Genomic DNA, 18,420 nt, shown 5'->3' on the forward strand with positions numbered 1-18,420 from the left:
AAGATGGGCATTCAACATATTTTGTTCTGCAGGATGGCTTTGATTTTTCTTGGGCTGCTCATCCCTGAATCCACACGCTCCCAAACCATCCGTCATGATCCATCATTGCTGTAGTCATTTCTCATAACGATCCCGACATCCCAGAGGGCCATGCACCACCACCATCCCGCGGATGCTGCTAAAACAACAGCACTTCCAAGGCTCGTCTGCTTTCCCTTCCCCTTGTCACCACCCTCCGTCCTCTCTCCCTCCTAGGAGGTGCCCTCCAGCCACCCCTCCCCAGCTCCCCGAGCAACCGCCACAGCACCTCCCCAGCCCCCTCCCACGGCCCGTACTTCACTCCGCGCAGCGAAGGATTCCCAGAAGCGACGGCAGCGGCCGCAGCAGCAGCACCACCACCACCACCACCCGGGGTCATGGCCGGCCCTCCTCGCCCCGCGCCCGCAGCCATCTGCACCATCACCGCGTCCGCCGAAACGACCCAGTTCGCCTTGACGTCCTTGACGATGGTGTCCACAAAGAACGACATGCGCGGGTTGGAGGTCGCCGGGGCTGTCCCGGGTGCGTCGTGCCCTGCCGCGGCGAGCTCCCGGCGCAGGACGCGGACGTCCAGGAGGGTGCTGGCGCCGGGACCGGGCCCATCGCCGGGCGGTGGTCGCTCCGAAGACGGCGAAACGCCCCCTCCGACGGCGGCAGCATGCGGCGGGGACAGGTGGGGGAGGAGCGTCTCCTCGAGGCGGCGGCGCAGCTCGGAGAAGAAGGCGTCCGCTTGTCGGAGGGTGGCGCGGAGGCCAGGAGCTCCCCCGTCAGAGGCCATGTTGTTGTATCCTTCTCCCTGACCGTCGTCGCCGTCGTTGTCGTCGTCGGCGTCGTCATGGATGCGAATTTCGCTGTTGAGCGAGTACGTTGCGAGGCTCGGGCGGAGCGCGTTGGCGACCGCGACCAGCAGCGTCATCACGTGCAGCTGCTCCAGCGAAGGCGTCGTTCCGTCCTTGAGCGAGGAAAACCACGCCAGGATCTCCCCCAGCAACGACGCCGCACGCGCCAGGTCCCCGTTGTTGTTGTTGTTGTTGTCGTCATCATCGTCGCCCCCGCCAAGGATCCTGAGGACGTCCTCGCCATCCAGCACCTCCTCGAGCACGCCCGCGTACACCTCGAGCAGGGTCCAGCACTGCGGCACCTGCGCCGACGCGCGCACGACGGCGGGGAGCATGAGCTCGAGCATGAAGGACGCGACGTGCCTGTTCCCCGCGACGGCGCGGCGGAGGATCCCCCATTCCTGCGCGAGGCGGTCGTTGCCGAGGGCCATCTTGAAGCTGTTGTAGAGGAAGTGGAAGAGGGAGCCGGCGGCGTTGGCATCCTTCTCGCTGAGGCGGACGCCGTACGAGACGATGCCGGCCGCGCGGAGATGCGGGTCTTGGAGGGGCGGTGAGTAGTCGGCGCTGGGCTGCGTGAAGAAGTCGTCGACGGTGCAGAAGCCGACGCCGTGGGACTTGATGAGCGAGATGATCTGCCGCACAAAGTCGATGTAGGGGCCGTGCTCCTCGGCGTTGCCGCGCAGGAGGCCCAGATCCTCTCGCATCTTCTGCATGACCAGCTGCAGGATTTTGGAGTACTCGTCCCGGTGTTGCCGCGCCTGCGCCGTCCCGCATCCGCGGAACGTGCGCCGCATGTGGTGGAGCGCGCAGGCGAAGTAGTCGACGTTGGCGTTGTAGTCCGGCGTGATCCCCATTGCCACGGTTGCCCGCTCCAAGAAGGGCACGTCGCGGCGCTTGAGTGCCTCGCCGAGGCGGTTTTCGTATCCCAGAAGCCTCTGCGGCTTCACGATGGCGAGCATCCACAGACCAAGGAGGTTGATGTCCAACTCTCGGAAGTCCAGGATGTCGTTCTGCACGAGGGACGCCAGGAACAGGGGGGCATACTTTCGCTCCGGCGTCTTGAGGTTCTTCGGCAGGTCCGCAAACAAGCAGTGCTTGCCGACCGAGAAGAAAGACAGCATGGACTAGGGGATGAGGTCAGCAGCACGCTCCATCAAGCTGGCGAGAGAGAGAGAGAGAGAGAGAGAGAGAGAGAGAAGACCTACCGTGACCCTGTTCCTGACAAGCCGCGCGGCGATCTTGGCTGCGAGAATCACCGTCTTCTCGACGCAGGCGGCGTGCTGGCCGTGGTTTCGTGACGAGGGCTCCACGGACATCGCCATCAGTGTGCGGGCCATCCAGAAAAAGTTCTTGGTCAACTGGTCGTTCAACAGCTGCGCGCCATGTTAGCTCCCCTCCGTGCTTTAGAACTCGGGCCGTGGTTCAAGGCATACCAGAACGGCGTCCTCCAGGAACGGCGCGTCGACGTTGTCGGCGAACTCGCTCGAGTAATGCTCCTCGGAAGCCTGGTCGATCCGCCACATTAGGTGCTCGATCGTGTCGAGCGCCGTGCGCAGGATGCCCCAGTCGAACGTGGGCGAATGGTAGTCGAGGCTGGTAAACACCTTCTGGAGTTGACCTGTGGGGAGGAGGAGGAGGAGGAATCAGCATCCGCCGCACTCGATGCAAAAGAACAGGGAAGGATTACCAATGGGGAGCGCATAGATCGCCGCCTCCAACGTCGGCGCGCGGTTCAGCACATCCAGCGACGCCCTGACCAGCGCGTGCAGCACGTCCAGCGCCGTCGCCTTGTTCTTGGCCACCATGTCGTCCAGCAGGCTCCTGGTGACGCCCGCCATCTTGTTCGCGAGCGCGCGGAACTGCTGCTCGATATCCGACGCGGCCGAGAGGTACTGCTCCAGCACCTGGTTGAAAACGTTGTTCCTCCAGGCCGCGAACGGCCGAAAGGCCGCCGGGCCCTCGCCGCTGGAGATGACAAAACGCGCAAGCTGACCCCAGGCCCTAATGTTGATCAGGCATGCCTCCTTGTGGGCGCTCCCGGGCACGACCAGCTTCTCGACCAGGTGCACGGCGGGCCGGAGGTCGGGCGGCGAGGCCCAGAAGAGAGCGCAGAGCAGATCGTGGTGGTTCCGCAGCGCGGCCAGCTCGTGCTGGTGGATCGTGTCTTCCTTGAGGTGCTGGCGGTTGTGGTTGGGGAGGGTTCTGGCGACCAGGTTGCGGACGTCGTTGACGAGACCGAATTTCCGGAGCTGCTGGATGGCGAGGGCCAGCAGCTTGATGAAGATGTGGAAGCACCGGTCTTCGGGCTCGATCGATAGCGAGGGGCGACGGTCGAGCTCTTCGAGAAACCTGGGGGATTTGTAAACCTCCTCGTTCCTCAGATGACCCAGGCTCTGCGAGCCGAAGAAGTCAAAGATGGCCCCGACGATGCCCGTGCACTTGCGCCATCCCCACTGGCGGACGAGGAAATGGCAGCGGGCCACGAGGGCGCGGCAGTAGTCGTTGAACCCGGGAGGCTGGCGGTGATTTTCCTGGTAGAGCGCGAAGACGCGCTTCAGGAGCTGCTGCGGCAGGGTCCAGCCCTCGACGGGCGTGGCGTGTCGCATGTCCGCGACGTGGATGCCTATGTCGTCAATCTCGGTCAGGGGCAGCAGCGTGAACATGTCCCGCCAGAGCCGCTCGTGCGCCAGGACATCGGGCGCGTCCGACGCCGGCGCGCGGCTGAGCATGACAGACTGGGTGACGTCCCAGAACGAGCTTCGGGGGATCGCGGCACGCTCAAGGAGCTTGATCATGACCGCCCAACAGTTGGCAAGCTGCTGGTCGGCCCGGATGCCCCTCTCCCGGAAGGCCGCGCGCTGCAGGTCTCCGTACAGGCTCCTCAGCGCGTCGGTGCCGCAGTCCAGGAGGTGCCGGATCGTGAGGGCGGCAAACTTCTTGAACAGGCCATCGAGCTGGAGGGACTGCACGGGATCTCCGCGGTTCAGGGAGCGCATGGCCTGCAGCATCAAGGAGAAGCGGACGGCGACCTCGAGATGTGTCCTTCTCGTGGCGTCCGCGGCCGCAGTCCAGTCGATGGATTCCAGGCGGCCGGCCAGGCCGGATAGGATCTCGAAGCACCTCGAGACGAAGGCCTTCTCCTCGAGGTCGGTCTGCACGCTCAAGGCGCGGAGGGGATACGAGAGCACAAAGTCGGCCGCCTCGATCGCCTTCCGCGCCGTGGCCTCGTCCGCGGAGCCGGATGCGAGCTGCTCCGTGACCCAATCGACAAGGATGCCCATCTCGGACGAGACGTTGTCGTCCCAGCCGGACCACCGGAGGGTTCGCCCGTCTAGCGAGAAGGCCACGGACGGCCGTGGGTGGCGAATGCGGCTTGACAGCCCGGCATCTGCCGCGTCCCGCACCAGCCCGCGCCCGATGAGAGTGCTCTCGTGGAAGAAGACGCCTCTGTCGAGAGGGAACACGTCGAAGTGGTGGGTGTAGTGCGTTCCGTAAGGGCCAAGGCCGCGGAGCTGGTTCTGCGGCTTGCCTCTGTCGTCAGGGTGAGCAGCTTCGCGAACGTCGATCTCGACGCGGGCCAGGTCGGCTGGCAAGGGGTCGTTGGCTCGAGCGTACTGCGGGGCCTCCACGTCAACCTGCTGAGGACGTCCCCTCTTAAGGAGCTTCGCGCGTGCGTTTTTCCTGTCTTGCTTCGGCACAGATCCGGCGCCATCGTCCTCGGGGCGTGGTGGCCCCTCGGGCCCCAGCGTCACGGGCTCGCGAAGCGTGAAGTCCACGTCCAAGATATGATCCGGCTCGTGGTCTATCGCGTCGCGTATGCGCTGGCTCCTATAGAAGGCGTCGAGCGTCCGCTTGCGCGAGATGAGCCGCCGGCGCTTGTTCACGCCCACCTCTTCCTCCAGCTGCGCGGGTTGTAGGCCCGGCCGACGGTCAGGGGGTGGTTGTCGTGGGGGTACGATGGAAATGCGAGGTGGAGGCCGGGGTAGATGGTTTTCCTGCTCGTCAACGAGGACGAACGAGTCGAGATGGCTTTGCCGGACCAGCTTTTGAGGTCGGGCCGTACGCGACCGGGATGCAGGGTTCGTGGACAGCTCCCGCAATGCCGGGCGGCCCCGTGGCTTTTCTGGCGGCTTGCGTTGCGGAGCCGGCACCTTGGGCTTCGTCCTACCCTCTTTCCAGTCCCTGAGGACGGAGAGGGCATCCACGTTGTCGGCTCTGGTCGCCAGGCTGATCAGCTTCTTGGACGGGCTGGCCTTGCCCAGAGCGACGCTCTTCCTGGCGCTTCGGGCGGCAATCTTGACAAAGTTCGGGGCGTCGGGCTCCAGCACGTCGAGGATGCTCAGGAGCGGCGGCGTTGACGCTCTCCGGGCGTAGGTCTCCGAGGCGACCCGTGACTGCTTTTTACCCTCCCGCCTGGTCGACTTCCGCTTCGAGGATCGCCCCAGTACCTGTGTGATCTTGGGCTGCCACGAAGGGACCTTCGCACGAACCTGCGCGCCGTCTCGTCGTTGCTTCTTCGTCCTGTGCGCTGTTTGTGGCGCAGCTCGCTTCCTGCTGGGTAGCATCGGATCTATTCTGTCCTCTTCCACGATAGATAGTCCATCATCATCATCGTCGTCGTCGTCGTCGTCGTCGATAACGATGGGTCTGGGCAGCTCCTTCACCGGCTCAACGACGCTAGGTGCCTGTTGCGGTGGTGATGGATCTTCATCCGACCCTTCGGAGTCCCTAAATAAGTCTAGAGGCACGGCGGTGCTGGACGGCTTGGGCGACGCTTGCCGTGGCAGAGCAACGCCCCGCCTGATGGTCCGTTCAGGAGTTGGCGAGGGGCTTCTTCGCCTCGATCTCCGGGGCGGGGGAACGGTCTTCTCCTGTAGATCAAGCCGGAGCCACGAGGCCGGTAGCACGCCACGGATGCGGCGTTCGTGTCGACGAACGACCTCAGAGTCGCTGCCGGAGCTCTCCGAGGAGCTTCCCGGCTCCTCGTTGCCAGGGTCCTCCGGGGACTCATCGTCGATCCGAATCGGGGAATCCGGTGCTTCCGGGGTTGGAGTGGGAGCTCGCGGTCCCTCGTCAGGAGCGGCACGGCTCTCTGGTCGTGGCCGAGTCGGTCCCCTCGGCGTGTCGTCAAAGTCCTCCTGCGCGGGTTCCTTGGCCGATGGCGGCGCGGGCGAGGACGACAGGTCCCAGATGGTACGCGGTGCAGGCGGAAGGGGCGGGAGGGCCGTTAACCGCCTGGGAGACCCCTGGGGAGACGATGAAGGTATGACCCTCCGTTTTTTATGCGCCGAGGACAAGATCCGAGATCGCTGACGTTTGAGCGGCTGCTTCTTTTGGGTCCTGGCGGGGGCCGGATGGAGGGCTTCCAGGGGTGGGAACTCCTCGTCGGAAAGCTCTGTGGTAATATCCGCTGGGTCGTTGCGGGGTTGCTGACTGCTCATCCGCAACGGGCGGCCACGACGAGGGGTCTCGGGGAGCGAAGGCGTGAGCCCCAGCTCGTCGTCGTCGTCGAAGAGGATGGGGCCGCTTTCCTCCTCGAGAGTGCTCTGGCCTTCCCCGCTCGCTTCCTGGCTATCCTCTTGGACACGGAACTCGGCCTCCTGGGAGTCTTGGTCCTCTCGCCGACGGCGTGCCGGCTGGGGATCCGGGATGACCTTGATGGGCTTCACACCGTGGGACTTCATGATGGTGGTGTATTTGGCGTTTTCGATGAGGTACGGGTGCAGCTGGATGACCTTGCGGGGGCGCAGTTCGCGTTGCGGCCGGACGGGGGGCTCGTCGGCGAGGCTTTCGATCATCTGCAGCAGCTGTTGCGGAATCTCCGAGTCGCTGGGGCCTGCTCGCAGAGGGCTCGGGGAAGCTCGCGGCAGCGATAGGGACCGAGGCGGCGTGGGGGTTCTGGAGAGGAGGGTCGCAGGAGAGGAGGCCGGCGAGTCCTGCGCTGCCGTGGCGAGGGCGCGGGGGGTCGGGATGTCGTCATCCTCCGGGGAGGATGGCCGCGGCGAGGGAGCATTGTCCTGGTCTCTGGCTGGCGGAGCTCTATCGTTGGCAGTGCTGCCGGGTTGAGGCGGGCGGTCGGTGGTGGTAGTTGCGGCGGCGGCGGCGGCGGCGGCGGCTTCTGAAGACTTGGTCCGCGGGGACGAGACGGCCGCCGGGAACTGGCTGAGGATCTGGGACGCCTGGGCTGCGGGATGCGCACGGAACGGCGAGGACGGGTGCGGTGACGAGCTGGGGAGGCTCCAGACGTCTGCCTGGTTCCTTGGCTTCTCGATCAACCTCTCGTCCTCCCGGGGCTCGGCCCAATTGTCGGTCTTGATGTCATCGGCATCGTCGTTGAGCTTCAGAAGCTCGACCTCGTCGAGTCCGTCCTGGTCAACGTCGCCGTCATCGAACTCGTCGTCATCCGAGTCGGGAACCTCTCCCAATTCCTTCCAACGCTTCATGATTGCGTATTGTTATCATGTCGTGGAGGTCTCGGGCTCTGCATCCTGATGCCCGGGGTTGAGTGTTGTTGTTGTTCGGACCAGGGTCTTGTTCCTTTTTGGGGGTTTGGTTTCCAGGGCATCATGGGTCTCTTTTTTTTGGATGACGACGCCATTTGACGCGTGCATTTGATGCGAGACGCGACGGGCGAAAGCTCGGGTGGGGCGAGCGGGTTGTAACGATACGCGGGCATTTCACTTCGGTCCCGTCGCCGTCGGCCGTTCGTTACCTTACGTTACCATACCATACACACTTTGGCTCACCTGGGCCGGGCATGCATCCCAGCACAAAGTCTTGCTTGTAACTACAGTGTACGTTTTCTCTCGAGATCATCCTCCCTTTTGTCATTGCCATCACCCCTCCCTCCCCAACCTGAAGAAGAGCGCTCTGGCTCTTCCCGGTCTCCCGCCATGAGCTACCAATCCAAGATCCTCACAATCGGCCTCGTTTTGGCGTTTGGGATTGGCAATGGTGAGAGCCATCCGAAGAAGGTCCAGCACCACCCTAGGGGTAACTCGCCATGTTGACCACCACCACCACCACTACCAGCGTATTATACGTTCAATCCGGCATTAAAAGAGCTCAAGGAGCAGCGGGAGAGCGCCAGGTGAGCTCTTGTCCTGGTCGGCCATGGCATTGGCGGCGCTTGTGAGCCCCTGGCTTACCCCCCGAGACAGCAAAACACAGGCGCCCCAGGGCCAGGTATCCACAGCACAACGGGAGGAGGAGCAGACACCCAAGTCGAATTGAGAAAGTCATCCCGGCGGTCGTCACGTTCCCGCTGTGATACCGGCTCTCCATGTGGAATGGCAGATCGAGCGTCAACGTGTACTGCGTACTGTGTAGGACAGTGAGCCCCGAAACCAGGCGATCCTCACAGCCGGTTCATGAGTCAGTGGTGTCTTTTCATCGACCCCAACCTATCCATTTGTCTCTTCCCCCCCCCCGAGGGTGCTGGACGGCTTGCTGCATGGCATCCAGGACGGGTTCCGTCGACTCGACAACCAAGCATTCGATCGCGTTTGCTCGGAGAAGCTTGGAACGCCCATTCGTAAAAAAAACCAACCCTCGTCCCCACACTAACGCTGGCGAGCTGCGATGGGGACGGACCGCCGTTGGGTACGGCTTCCGGGATGCAATGGATGTTTTGGCTGTCGAAAGGGCATTTGTGTTGCTGGAGACGATGCGTGCACCTGCACGGTAGGGAAAGGCACCTTGGTGTTGTCCTGAGGTAGTAGGGTGCAGGTAGCTTCGGTGCAGTCTTTTTCCATGGCAAGGAAGCGTGTCAACGGGGACGTTGGGATGGGGACGCCGAACCTCCATTGGCGGGTGGTGCGGGGTTGCCATGTCTCGTCTTGCAATTAAGCGGAAAGAACAGGAACAGGGGTGCCCCAATCAGGCCACTTGCAATCCCGAAAGCTGGGCCATCGACCCGAAGCCGAAAAAAAGCTCGTCCGTGCATGACTTCAGATCTCGCACACAATCCACCGAACCACGTCGACCACTCCCCAAGAGCTCCTGGCTGCCCGCCTGCGCCGGTGCAACTCAATCGGACCCATCTCCGCTCTACCCAAACCTCGACGTCGACTTCGGTTTTCCTTTCCCTCCCCCCCCCCCCTTGGACTCCGACCCTCCCAACCCTTTCCCTTAACCCCTCCCAGCAAAAGAAGAGAAAAAAAAAATACCCAAACCAACCACCATGCTCCGCAACGCCCTCGTCCGCGCTTCCCGGCAGTCGGCCACCACCGCCGCCCTCGGCTACCGGGCCGCCTCAACGCACGCCATCTCGAACCCGACGCTGGCCAACATTGAGAAGCGGTGGGAGTCCATGCCGATGCAGGAGCAGGCCGAGCTCTGGATGGCCCTGCGCGACCGCATGAAGGGCAGCTGGACCGAGCTCACGCTCCAGGAGAAGAAGGCTGGTAAGTTCCACCACGCCGATGATAAGAGCACCGCCGCGACCCGTTGCCCCCGATCCGCGTGCCCCCGATCCGCGTGCCCCAGGTGCCTCCTGCGGTTCGGGGGATGGCCCGAGACGCATGAATTGATGCGAGGGCGATGGAATTGAGGGTGGTGGTGGAAGGACGGATGGGAGGAGAAGGGGGGAGAGCTTCCGGATCTCGGCTCGGGACCTAGATGTCCCCCCCCCCCCCCCCCTACGTCATGAAACCACCCAACCCGCACGACCCCCACCCCCCGCTCATGATAGAGGCAATGGATGGCTGACGGGTGTGTTGTTGTTGTTGTGCTTTTCCCTCTCGACAGCCTACTGGATCGCCTTCGGCGCTCACGGCCCGCGCTCCCTCCCTCCTCCGGGCGAGGGCAAGAAGGTCGCCATCTACACTGCCATCGGCCTCGGCGTCAGCTTCGCCATCTTCGGCACCATGCGCGCCTTCGCCAAGCCGGCGCCCAAGACCATGACCAAGGAGTGGCAGGAGGCCACGAACGAGTTCCTCAAGGTGGGTGCTGCTGCCGCCGTTGCTGTCGTTGCCGCCGTCTCGCCGGCGCCGTCGTCGTCGTCGTCGTCGTCGTCGTCTCGACGACGGTCGCCTCCTCTCCGGCCCTGGTGCGGATCGCTGCTGACACGAATCCCCACCGCAGAACCAAAAGTCGGACCCGTTGACGGGTCTCACGTCAGAAGGCTACAAGGGCAAGGGCCACGTGCAGTCTGCCCCGGCGAAGGCGTAAAACACGACGGAGTCGGTTTTCTTTTGTTACCGTACATGGTGATGGCGGCGACCTTGTCCGAAACCGAGACGGGCCCGCGTCACCCGGAAAAGAACAGGAAGGGAGAGGCTGGCGACAACGGAGTGGTTGGGCATTGGGGTTGTCTGGAGGGAGGCATATTGGATGTAAATACTGTACAACGCTATCAATGCGACATGGTTTCCTTGCCGTCAGCTGAAACGGGTGTGAGCCGAGGCTTCCGACATGGAATGATGCTAAAGGACAAGAAAAAGTTTGAGCTGCTGTCTTTTCATCCAGGTTGGGTCCCAGGGGTAGGCGGTAGGATGCGGTAGCAACCTTGATATTGGAGGGAGGTCCCCATCGTGGAGGACATGTATCCTGGAAGCCGTTGGCTTCAGCTGCCTCCCCCGACCCCCGGCTAATATCCCATGGTAACGCCGTGCTTTTTTCTTGGGATATGTGTACCTGAGGCGTGATGATGTCGGGCCTTTGAGATGGACAAGAAACAGGCCCAGACGGTAAATACCGCACCTTGGACATCAGCGACCCCCCCCCCCCCCCCCCCCTTTGGCGTCAATTGGATTCCATTCCTGTCACAAAAGTCACAAACGTCGTCCTCCGTCATGCAGGCAGATGCTTCGTTACTTTTTTTTTTTTTCTTTAGGGATTTGACGTTCACCACCGACATGCACGAAACCAAACAGGGCTGGCTGCTCTTAGCTTCCGTTGCCAGAGCTCATCATCGGCCTGGGAACATGGCCCGGCGGCGTTGCGTCCCCCCCGTCAGGCTCGAGGGCTCCGTCATCATTGGCGGAAAATCCCCAACGGCTCCCGCCAGGTGCCCTCGTTCGGCGTGTGCCCTGATTCTACCGGCGTATTGGCTGCACCGGGTTCGGTAAGCGGAGCGTGGGGGGGGGCGGCCAACGCCACATGCTAAACCTGGACGCTGTCAATGGAGAATGCCGTCTTGGGGCCGACGACGAGGAGACCGACGCGCGAAAAGAGAAAAATATGTAGAAGCAAACCCCCCTGACGGTGTCTCTCCCTTCCATCCAAAAACCCGCTCCGACCATGGTCGCGACGGCCGACTCCCGTCTTGCCTCTTCCTCGTCTGCTGCATCGCAAAGGACAGGCGTGGTGCTGTTGCCGGCCCCTGACTGAGAGCGAGGACCGGGGCACGCTTCTTTTTTTTTTTTTTTTTTTTTTTTTTGTTTTTTATTACAAACAGTCGACTACCTGACCTAGGTAAGGATCTCGGGTTCTTTGAGCCTCTCGGAAGGTGGATGGATATGGAGGCTAACTACGATCCCTCGGGGAAGCATTGTGTGTGCTCCTTGACCTTATTCGGGTTATATTCCTTGGTATATCGCCAGAATCGATAGAGCGGCGAAGAAACAAGAAAAAAAGGAGAGAAAGAGAGACAAAAAAGTCCATCGTCGGGCAGGCCGGACACCGTGTTGCGTCATTGGTGGATCGGACGAGCAACATCCTTGCGCTTGCTCTTGCTCTTGCACTTGCGCTTGCCCTTGCGCTTGCCCTTGCGCTTGCCCTTGCGCTTGCTGCCCGTCACGACCAACCCTGAAGCCCTGGAGGCTTCTTCACATGCTTTCAACTTACAGACGGCCCAACACCAACAGGAATCAAGACCAAGACCAACACCAGCACCAAAAACCAAGACCAACACCACAACCCAGAGCTGAACAAAGAAGCCCCACGAAACCACCACCAAACAAAGCAAACCCAAGCCAAACCCACCACACACCGCCGGCCATGTCGAGGTTCGCAAGGGCCAGGAGATTCCTGGTCCCGCCGTTGGCCCTCGCTGGCGTTGCCGGAGGTGCCCTGTACTACGTCTACCGCCCGCGCAACATCCCCGGCTACGAAGGCCCTGCTGTGCCACCCCCCATCTTCGGCGCCGACGGCACGTTTAAGCTGCCGCGGTTCCCCCGTGTCAAGTCGCGAGCCGAGCAGATCGCCGACCTCAAGAAGAGCGGCCTCGCTGTCGCCGATGCGGCTGCCACCAAGAACAACAGCAACAGCAACAGCAAAAACAGCTACGAGGATGACGACAACGACGTCTACGACCTCCTGGTCATCGGCGCCGGCGCCACGGGGTCCGGCGTCGCCCTCGACGCGGCCACCCGCGGCCTCAAGGTCGCCGTCGTCGACCGCGGCGACTTTAGCTGCGGCACCAGCAGCAAGAGCACCAAGCTCGTCCACGGCGGCGTCCGCTACCTCGAAAAGGCCGTCTGGAACCTCGACTACGCCCAGTACGAGCTCGTCAAGGAGGCCCTCAAGGAGCGGACCTACTTCCTGCGCACGGCCCCGCACCTGAGCAGCTGGCTGCCCATCATGCTCCCCCTCGACCGGTGGTGGAAGATACCCTACTACTGGGCCGGCACAAAGTTCTACGACTTCCTCGCCGGCAGCGAGGGCATCGAGAGCTCCTACTTTCTGACCAAAAGCAAGGCCATCGACGCCTTCCCCATGCTCAAGCAGACGGACCTGGTCGGCGCCCTCGTCTACTACGACGGCGCCCACAACGACTCGCGCATGAACGTGTCGCTCGCCATGACGGCCGCCCTCTACGGCGCCACCGTCGTCAACCACCTGGAGGTGACGGGCCTGCTCAAGGACCGCAGCGGCCGCCTCTGCGGCGCCACCGTCCAGGACAAGGTCGCCGAGCGCGACGGCCGCCCGGCCGAGCCCTTCCCCGTCCGCGCCCGCTGCGTCGTCAACTGCACCGGCCCCTTCACCGACGGCATCCGCAAGATGGACGACCCCGGCTGCAAGGACATCGTCGCCCCGGCCTCGGGCGTGCACATCATCCTGCCCGGCTACTACAGCCCCGGCAAGATGGGCCTCATCGACCCGGCCACCTCGGACGGCCGCGTCATCTTCTTTTTGCCCTGGCAGGGCAACACCATCGCCGGCACCACCGACAACCCCTCCGAGATCACCGACGCCCCGATGCCCGACGAGGACTCGATCCGGTGGATCCTCAACGAGGTCAAGCACTACCTGTCCCCGGACATCAACGTGCGCCGCGGCGACGTGCTCGCCGCCTGGTCCGGCCTGCGGCCCCTCGTCAAGGACCCCAAGGCCAAGAACACCGAGTCCCTCGTGCGCAGCCACCTCGTCGACATCTCCGACTCGGGGCTCGTCACGTGCGCCGGCGGCAAGTGGACCACGTACCGCCAGATGGCCGAGGAGTGCGTCGACGCCGCCGTGCGCCACTTTGGCCTGCGCACCCGCCCCACCCCGCACCCGCCGCGCATCAGCGGCACCGACAAGCCCCTCGACGACGACGCCGTCCTCGACGGCTCCTGCCAGACGCACCGCGTGCGCCTCGTCGGCGCCCACGGCTGGAGCCGCACCCTCTTCATCCACATCATCCAGCACTTTGGCGTCGAGACCGAGGTCGCCAAGCACCTGACCGAGAGCTACGGCGACCGCGCCTGGACCGTCGCCGCCCTGTGCCGCCCCACCGACAAGCGCTTCCCCGCCCGCGGCGAGCGCATCTCGCTGCTCTACCCCTTCGTCGACGGCGAGGTCCGCTACGCCGTCCGCCACGAGTACGCCCAGACCGCCGTCGACGTGCTGGCCCGCCGCACGCGCCTGGCCTTCCTCAACGCCCAGGCCGCCCTCGAGGCCCTGCCCAAGGTGATTGACATTATGGCGCAGGAGCTGGGGTGGGACAAGAAGAGGCAGGAGGTGGAGTGGAAGGATGGTGAGTCTTTTTTCTTTTCTTTTTTTCTCTCTCTCTTTCCCTCTCTGTGACTGAAATGATGAACGAGGGCTGACTCGTAGCGCCAATCTTTCTCCCCATCTCTCTTGCAGCCGTCACCTTCCTCGCGTCCATGGGCCTGCCCAAGCCCATGCTCTCGGTCACGCGCAAGCAGATCGAGCAGGGCAAGATCGACTACAAGTCGTCGCTCGAGTACCGCATGTACTCGCGCCACGACAAGCCCGTCGAGGAGGAGGACCCATGAAGCAGAACGAATCAAGACGTCTCCTATAGCTCGGTTTGAATTTCGCACAAAAAGGGAGGGCGGCATGGCTGGCGGCGTTCCATAGGAGGGGGCTCACGCAGGGGAGAGAGGGAGGGGGAGGGGGGGAAGGAGGAGCATTGGCGTCTTTGTTTGCTTGCTTGCTTGCTTGCTTGCTTGCTTTCCTTCTTTCGTGGACCGGACTGTTCTTGGACGTTTCGAATCCATGAATCCTTCATCTGCTTCGTCTTGAACAACTCCATCATCTTTTTTTGTTTTCTTTTGGATCTTTTTTTTTTTTGTCGACTTGGGTTTGTTGATTCGGTCCATGATGGTTATGGCTAAGGCGCCCCAGGGCTAGAAGAGCATCGTCAATCCGTATGGTCTTCATATCGCAGCCGCGCCGTTCAACCCGTGGTGTCCACACACACCCGCTTCGAACCCGCCCGGGAGACCGGGCCCGGCGTTGTGTTAGACGAGGGGAATTACCCCTGTCGATATGGCGTCGCCGTGCAGATGGTCACGGCGTTGTAGGAATTGGTTGGAGGGAACGAGGAGGGTGTGTCCAAGGGGACGAGTGGAAAATGACAGTGGGACAAAGAGACGGGGGAGGACGCGTAGGGGTGAAGGCCTCTCAAGGCCGGATCGATATCAAGCCAACAAGAAACAACCATGACATCCATCGCCCTCTCTCTCTCTCTCTCTCTCTGGGTGTCTGACCCGGGTATTCTCTCGTATTGTACACTCTACATGCATCGTACAGGTCATGTTGTCCTTTCCAGCCCATTCTAACCAGGCAGGTCTGGCTCTGTAACGCCGTGCGCCGCCCTCCTCTTTTTTTTTCCCGACCGTACCCAATCAATCCATAAGCAGACTTATTCCCCGAGCAAACCGACCCGAGAAGGGAGGTAAATACGCATAGTTACCGGTAGGGAAAGGGGGAGGGGGAACCCCCGCGTTCGCTCTGGGAGCGGTTTTCTCTACCCGCTGCTGCTGCTGCTATTTGCCGGGCGAATCCTGGCCTCGCCCGTCGCGCCGCCGGGCTGGCCGTCATGATGCTGCAGGAACCCAAGGCCCCGGTGCGACCGCTTCTTCCTGCCGGCGTCGCCGTACTGCTCATCAAACTTTCGCAGCGCCTTCAGGCTCTCCATGTCGTTGCTGATGCTGGCGCTGATGTCGCGCAGGGCCTTGTCAAAGTGCTCGCGCGTGAGCGTGCGGCGCTCGGGGTATTTGTACTCTTCTTCCTCGTCTTTGTTGACGCCGTCCTCTTCGGGACCGGGGCTCTCGCCGCTCTTCTCCTTCTTCTCCCTGCGGCGCTCCGCCAGCCAGGCGTCCCGCGCGCGCATCTCGTCCCGGACCGCCGCCATGGCCGCCGAAACGCACAGGTTCTTGAGGTCCGAGCCCGAGTACAGGTCCGTCGGGGCGCCGGCGAGGCGGGCGAGGTCCACGTCCTCGGCGAGGCGCTCGTCCTTGAGCATGACGCGCAGGATGGCCTCGCGCTCGGGCGGCAGGGGGAGGTCGACGAGGATCTTGCGGGGCAGGCGGCGCAGGACCGCCTCGTCGAGGTCGAAGGGCCGGTTGGTGGCCACCATGATGAAGGCGCGCGTCTGGACCAGGCCGTCCCACTCGCGCAGGAACTGCGTGATGGTCTCGCGGTGGGCGACGCGGCTGCCGCTCGACTTGCGGGCGCTCAGCAGGGCGTCGGCCTCGTCGAGGAAGATGACGCAGGGGGCGAGCTTGCGCGCGAGGGAGAAGAGCGCCTTGACGTTGCGCTCGCTCTGGCCCAGGTACTTGTCGTGGATGTCCGCGGCCGACACCGAGAGCATGTTGGCGCCCGACTGCTTGGCCACCGCCTTGCCGAGCAGCGTCTTGCCCGTGCCGGGCGGGCCGTAGAGCAGGCAGCCCGTGATGTGCTCCGTCTTGAGCACGCCGTACGAGAAGGCGTCCGGGCGCACCAGCGAGAGCGTCGTCAGCCCGATGAGCGACTCCTTGGTGTCCTGGGGCACGACGATGTCGTCAAAGGTGGCGTGGATGTCCTTGGCGTCGATGAGCCCGGACAGGAGCTTCTTCTCCTCGCTCGTGTACTCCTGCTTCGCGGCGGCCCCCGGCAGGCGGTCGATGGAATCGCTGCCCGAGGACGAGCCGCGAGGGACGTGAAGAGGCGAGAAGTAGGGCGGCGCGACGCGGGGCACCGCTTGCTGCCAGCGGTCGTCCAGGTCAAGCACGAACTTGAGGGCGTGCGTCAGGTCGGGCAGCCCGTATCCTGCGGCGCGCGACCCGTTGCTGTGGCCGACCATGGCCGACGCGACGCGCGTCACCCACGGAGCATCGTAGACGTGAGCCCGGAGGAACTTGCTCATCTTTTGGTCCTCGGGATCCTTGTCGTCGAGCTGCGCCTCAAACTCGTCAAAGTCGATGGGGACGTCGCCGGCCATGCCGCGGAGCATCTCCTCGATGTTGCCGAGGTTTTCCGTCAGGTTGGACGTCTCCTCGAGCAGCCGGCTCGCCGCCACGTCGGCCTCCTTGGCCTGCGCGGACTGGAAGGGGATGACGTGGGCGCCGTCGCGGCTCAGGTCGAGAACCCGCTCGCGCCACTGGGGCGCCTTTCCGTCGCTGCCGGACGTCCCAACCACCATGACCGGCCGGGCGCGCGTAGACAGGCGGTTGGCGATGGTGTGCAGCTTGCTGGGGATGGACGGGTACAAGGCGCTGAGCTCCACATAGTCGTGCACGTGGATGAGGAAGGGCCGGTTGAGCCCTAGGTACTCCTGGAGCGCCCGGACGGCGGCCGGATCGGCGATCCCCGACCTCTCCGCGATGGATTCGGCAAGCCGGTCGTTCATGCGGTCCATGGACGTCACCAGCGTCTCGAGCGCAGCGCTCAGCTTCAGGTCGTCCCAGCGGCCCTCGGGCGAGACGGACCCCAAGGCGTCCCTGGCGGACGGGAGGATCGAGCGCAGGCGCGAGGTCAGCTCGACCGACACCACGCCCAAGGCCGGCTGCTCCGGGTCCGCGTTCGCGTCCTGGCGCGCGGCCAAGCGGCCGTTCATCTCGGCGGCGGCGTAGCCGAGCATGGCGAGCGGGCCGCGGGCCGAGTAGGGGTTCTGGCCCATGTGGCGGCCGAGGATGCGCGCGAGGATGTGCGCGTTGAGGTGGAGGACGCCGGCGTGCACGTGGGCGGCGACGTCCTCGACGATCTTTTTGGCCGCGTGGAACCCCTTGTCGTTGAGCATGCAGAGGACGACGGGAGGCCGGCGCTGGGCAGGCGGCGGCAGCGGCGTCCCCAGCTGGGCCTGCACGGCCGAGACCAGCTCTATGCATGCCGCGTGCTCCGGGTCGCGCCGCGGGGCCAGAGGGCTGAGGCGGAGAGGGCCGTAATCGCTTTTGCGGTCGAACAAAAGGCTCGAGATCCAACGCTGGGCCTCGATGGACAGGCCGTCGGGCGGCAGCCGCAGCGGCCGCCAGACCGGGCGATCGCCGATGGTCTCCAGAAAGTGCTGCCGCAAGCCCTCGATGGCCTCGGCGGTGGCGGTGGCAGGGTTGTAGGACAGCAACAGGGCCTGCCAGAAGAGGGCCTGGTGGAGGCGCCCAAGGGACAAGATGATGGGCATGAAGGGGTCGCGGTAGCTGTCGTCCAGGCCGTTGACGACGCTCCCGATGTCGGCGCTGATCTCGTCGTTCCCGACGGTGCAGTCCTCGAGAAACCCGGTCAGGTCGTCCTTCAGCTCCTGGACCGTGTCGTCGGTCAGGGCCTCGGCGTCGGCGAGGCGCTCCGCGGCGGCCAGGAGCCGGAGGCGGTCCTCGTCGGCGATCAGGACGTTTTGATCCAGCGTCGCCTTGCCCAGCAGGTGCAGGGGCGCCATGTAGACGAAGAACCATTGCGGCACCGCCAACGGGGGGGCTTCCTCGACTCGGTTGTTGCGAGCCGCGCGGGCGCGGGCCGAGCCGTAGCCGGCGCTCCTGAGCATCTCGCGTCTGGCCTCGGCATCGGCGGCAGGGGGAGCGGGAGCCTCGGCGGGCTGGTCGCTCTTCGCGGCGGCGTTCTTGGGGTCGCTGTTGCTTTCGGCGTCGGCGCCGGACGGGGAGGGGGCGGCCCCGGCGGCGTTCTTGGGGTCATTGTCCGGTCGGCTGCGGGAGGACGGGGAGGTTTGAAGGCCGCAGGCCGCACGAGGAGATCGGCGAGGCAGGCGGGTCCTCAGCTGAGCGAGGCTCAAGGATGCTGCCGGCCTCGTTGCGGCCGTGGCCGACAGCAGGGCGCGGGCCCCGGCGGCCGTAGCAGGCATGAGGAGCACGGGGGTTGGGGACGGGTGCGCTCATGCAATTCCAACTGGCCGCGGGAGCTTCGGCCGTTTGTCTAGGACGGAGGGTCTGCGACGCGTCCT

General features: G+C 63.9%; 4 protein-coding genes across 4 annotated transcripts; 2 read left to right on the top strand and 2 right to left on the bottom strand.

Annotated features, from left to right (window-relative positions):
* Nucleotides 1–178: 178 nt before the first annotated feature.
* VTJ83DRAFT_6680 (uncharacterized protein) lies at nucleotides 179–7,321 on the bottom strand (the record flags this gene model as incomplete). The annotated part of the gene is made up of 4 exons (XM_071013418.1): nucleotides 179–2,002; nucleotides 2,084–2,251; nucleotides 2,312–2,496; nucleotides 2,566–7,321. 4 exons carry the CDS (start codon nucleotides 7,319–7,321, stop codon nucleotides 179–181), a joined length of 6,933 nt encoding a protein of 2,310 aa, XP_070864307.1.
* Nucleotides 7,322–9,060: 1,739 nt separating this feature from the next.
* VTJ83DRAFT_6681 (uncharacterized protein) lies at nucleotides 9,061–10,049 on the top strand (the record flags this gene model as incomplete). The annotated part of the gene is made up of 3 exons (XM_071013419.1): nucleotides 9,061–9,283; nucleotides 9,627–9,820; nucleotides 9,963–10,049. 3 exons carry the CDS (start codon nucleotides 9,061–9,063, stop codon nucleotides 10,047–10,049), a joined length of 504 nt encoding a protein of 167 aa, XP_070864308.1.
* Nucleotides 10,050–11,651: 1,602 nt separating this feature from the next.
* On the top strand, nucleotides 11,652–14,041 carry VTJ83DRAFT_6682 (uncharacterized protein; the record flags this gene model as incomplete). Its single annotated transcript, XM_071013420.1, has 2 exons — nucleotides 11,652–13,779; nucleotides 13,890–14,041. 2 exons carry the CDS (start codon nucleotides 11,652–11,654, stop codon nucleotides 14,039–14,041), a joined length of 2,280 nt encoding a protein of 759 aa, XP_070864309.1.
* Nucleotides 14,042–15,018: 977 nt separating this feature from the next.
* VTJ83DRAFT_6683 (uncharacterized protein) lies at nucleotides 15,019–18,321 on the bottom strand (the record flags this gene model as incomplete). The annotated part of the gene is made up of 1 exon (XM_071013421.1): nucleotides 15,019–18,321. One exon carries the CDS (start codon nucleotides 18,319–18,321, stop codon nucleotides 15,019–15,021), a length of 3,303 nt encoding a protein of 1,100 aa, XP_070864310.1.
* Between the last annotated feature and the right edge of the window lie 99 nt (nucleotides 18,322–18,420).

The sequence above is a fragment of the Remersonia thermophila genome, chromosome 6 (genome assembly GCF_042764415.1).
Source record: "Remersonia thermophila strain ATCC 22073 chromosome 6, whole genome shotgun sequence".
Classification (NCBI taxonomy): domain Eukaryota; kingdom Fungi; phylum Ascomycota; class Sordariomycetes; order Sordariales; family Chaetomiaceae; genus Remersonia; species Remersonia thermophila.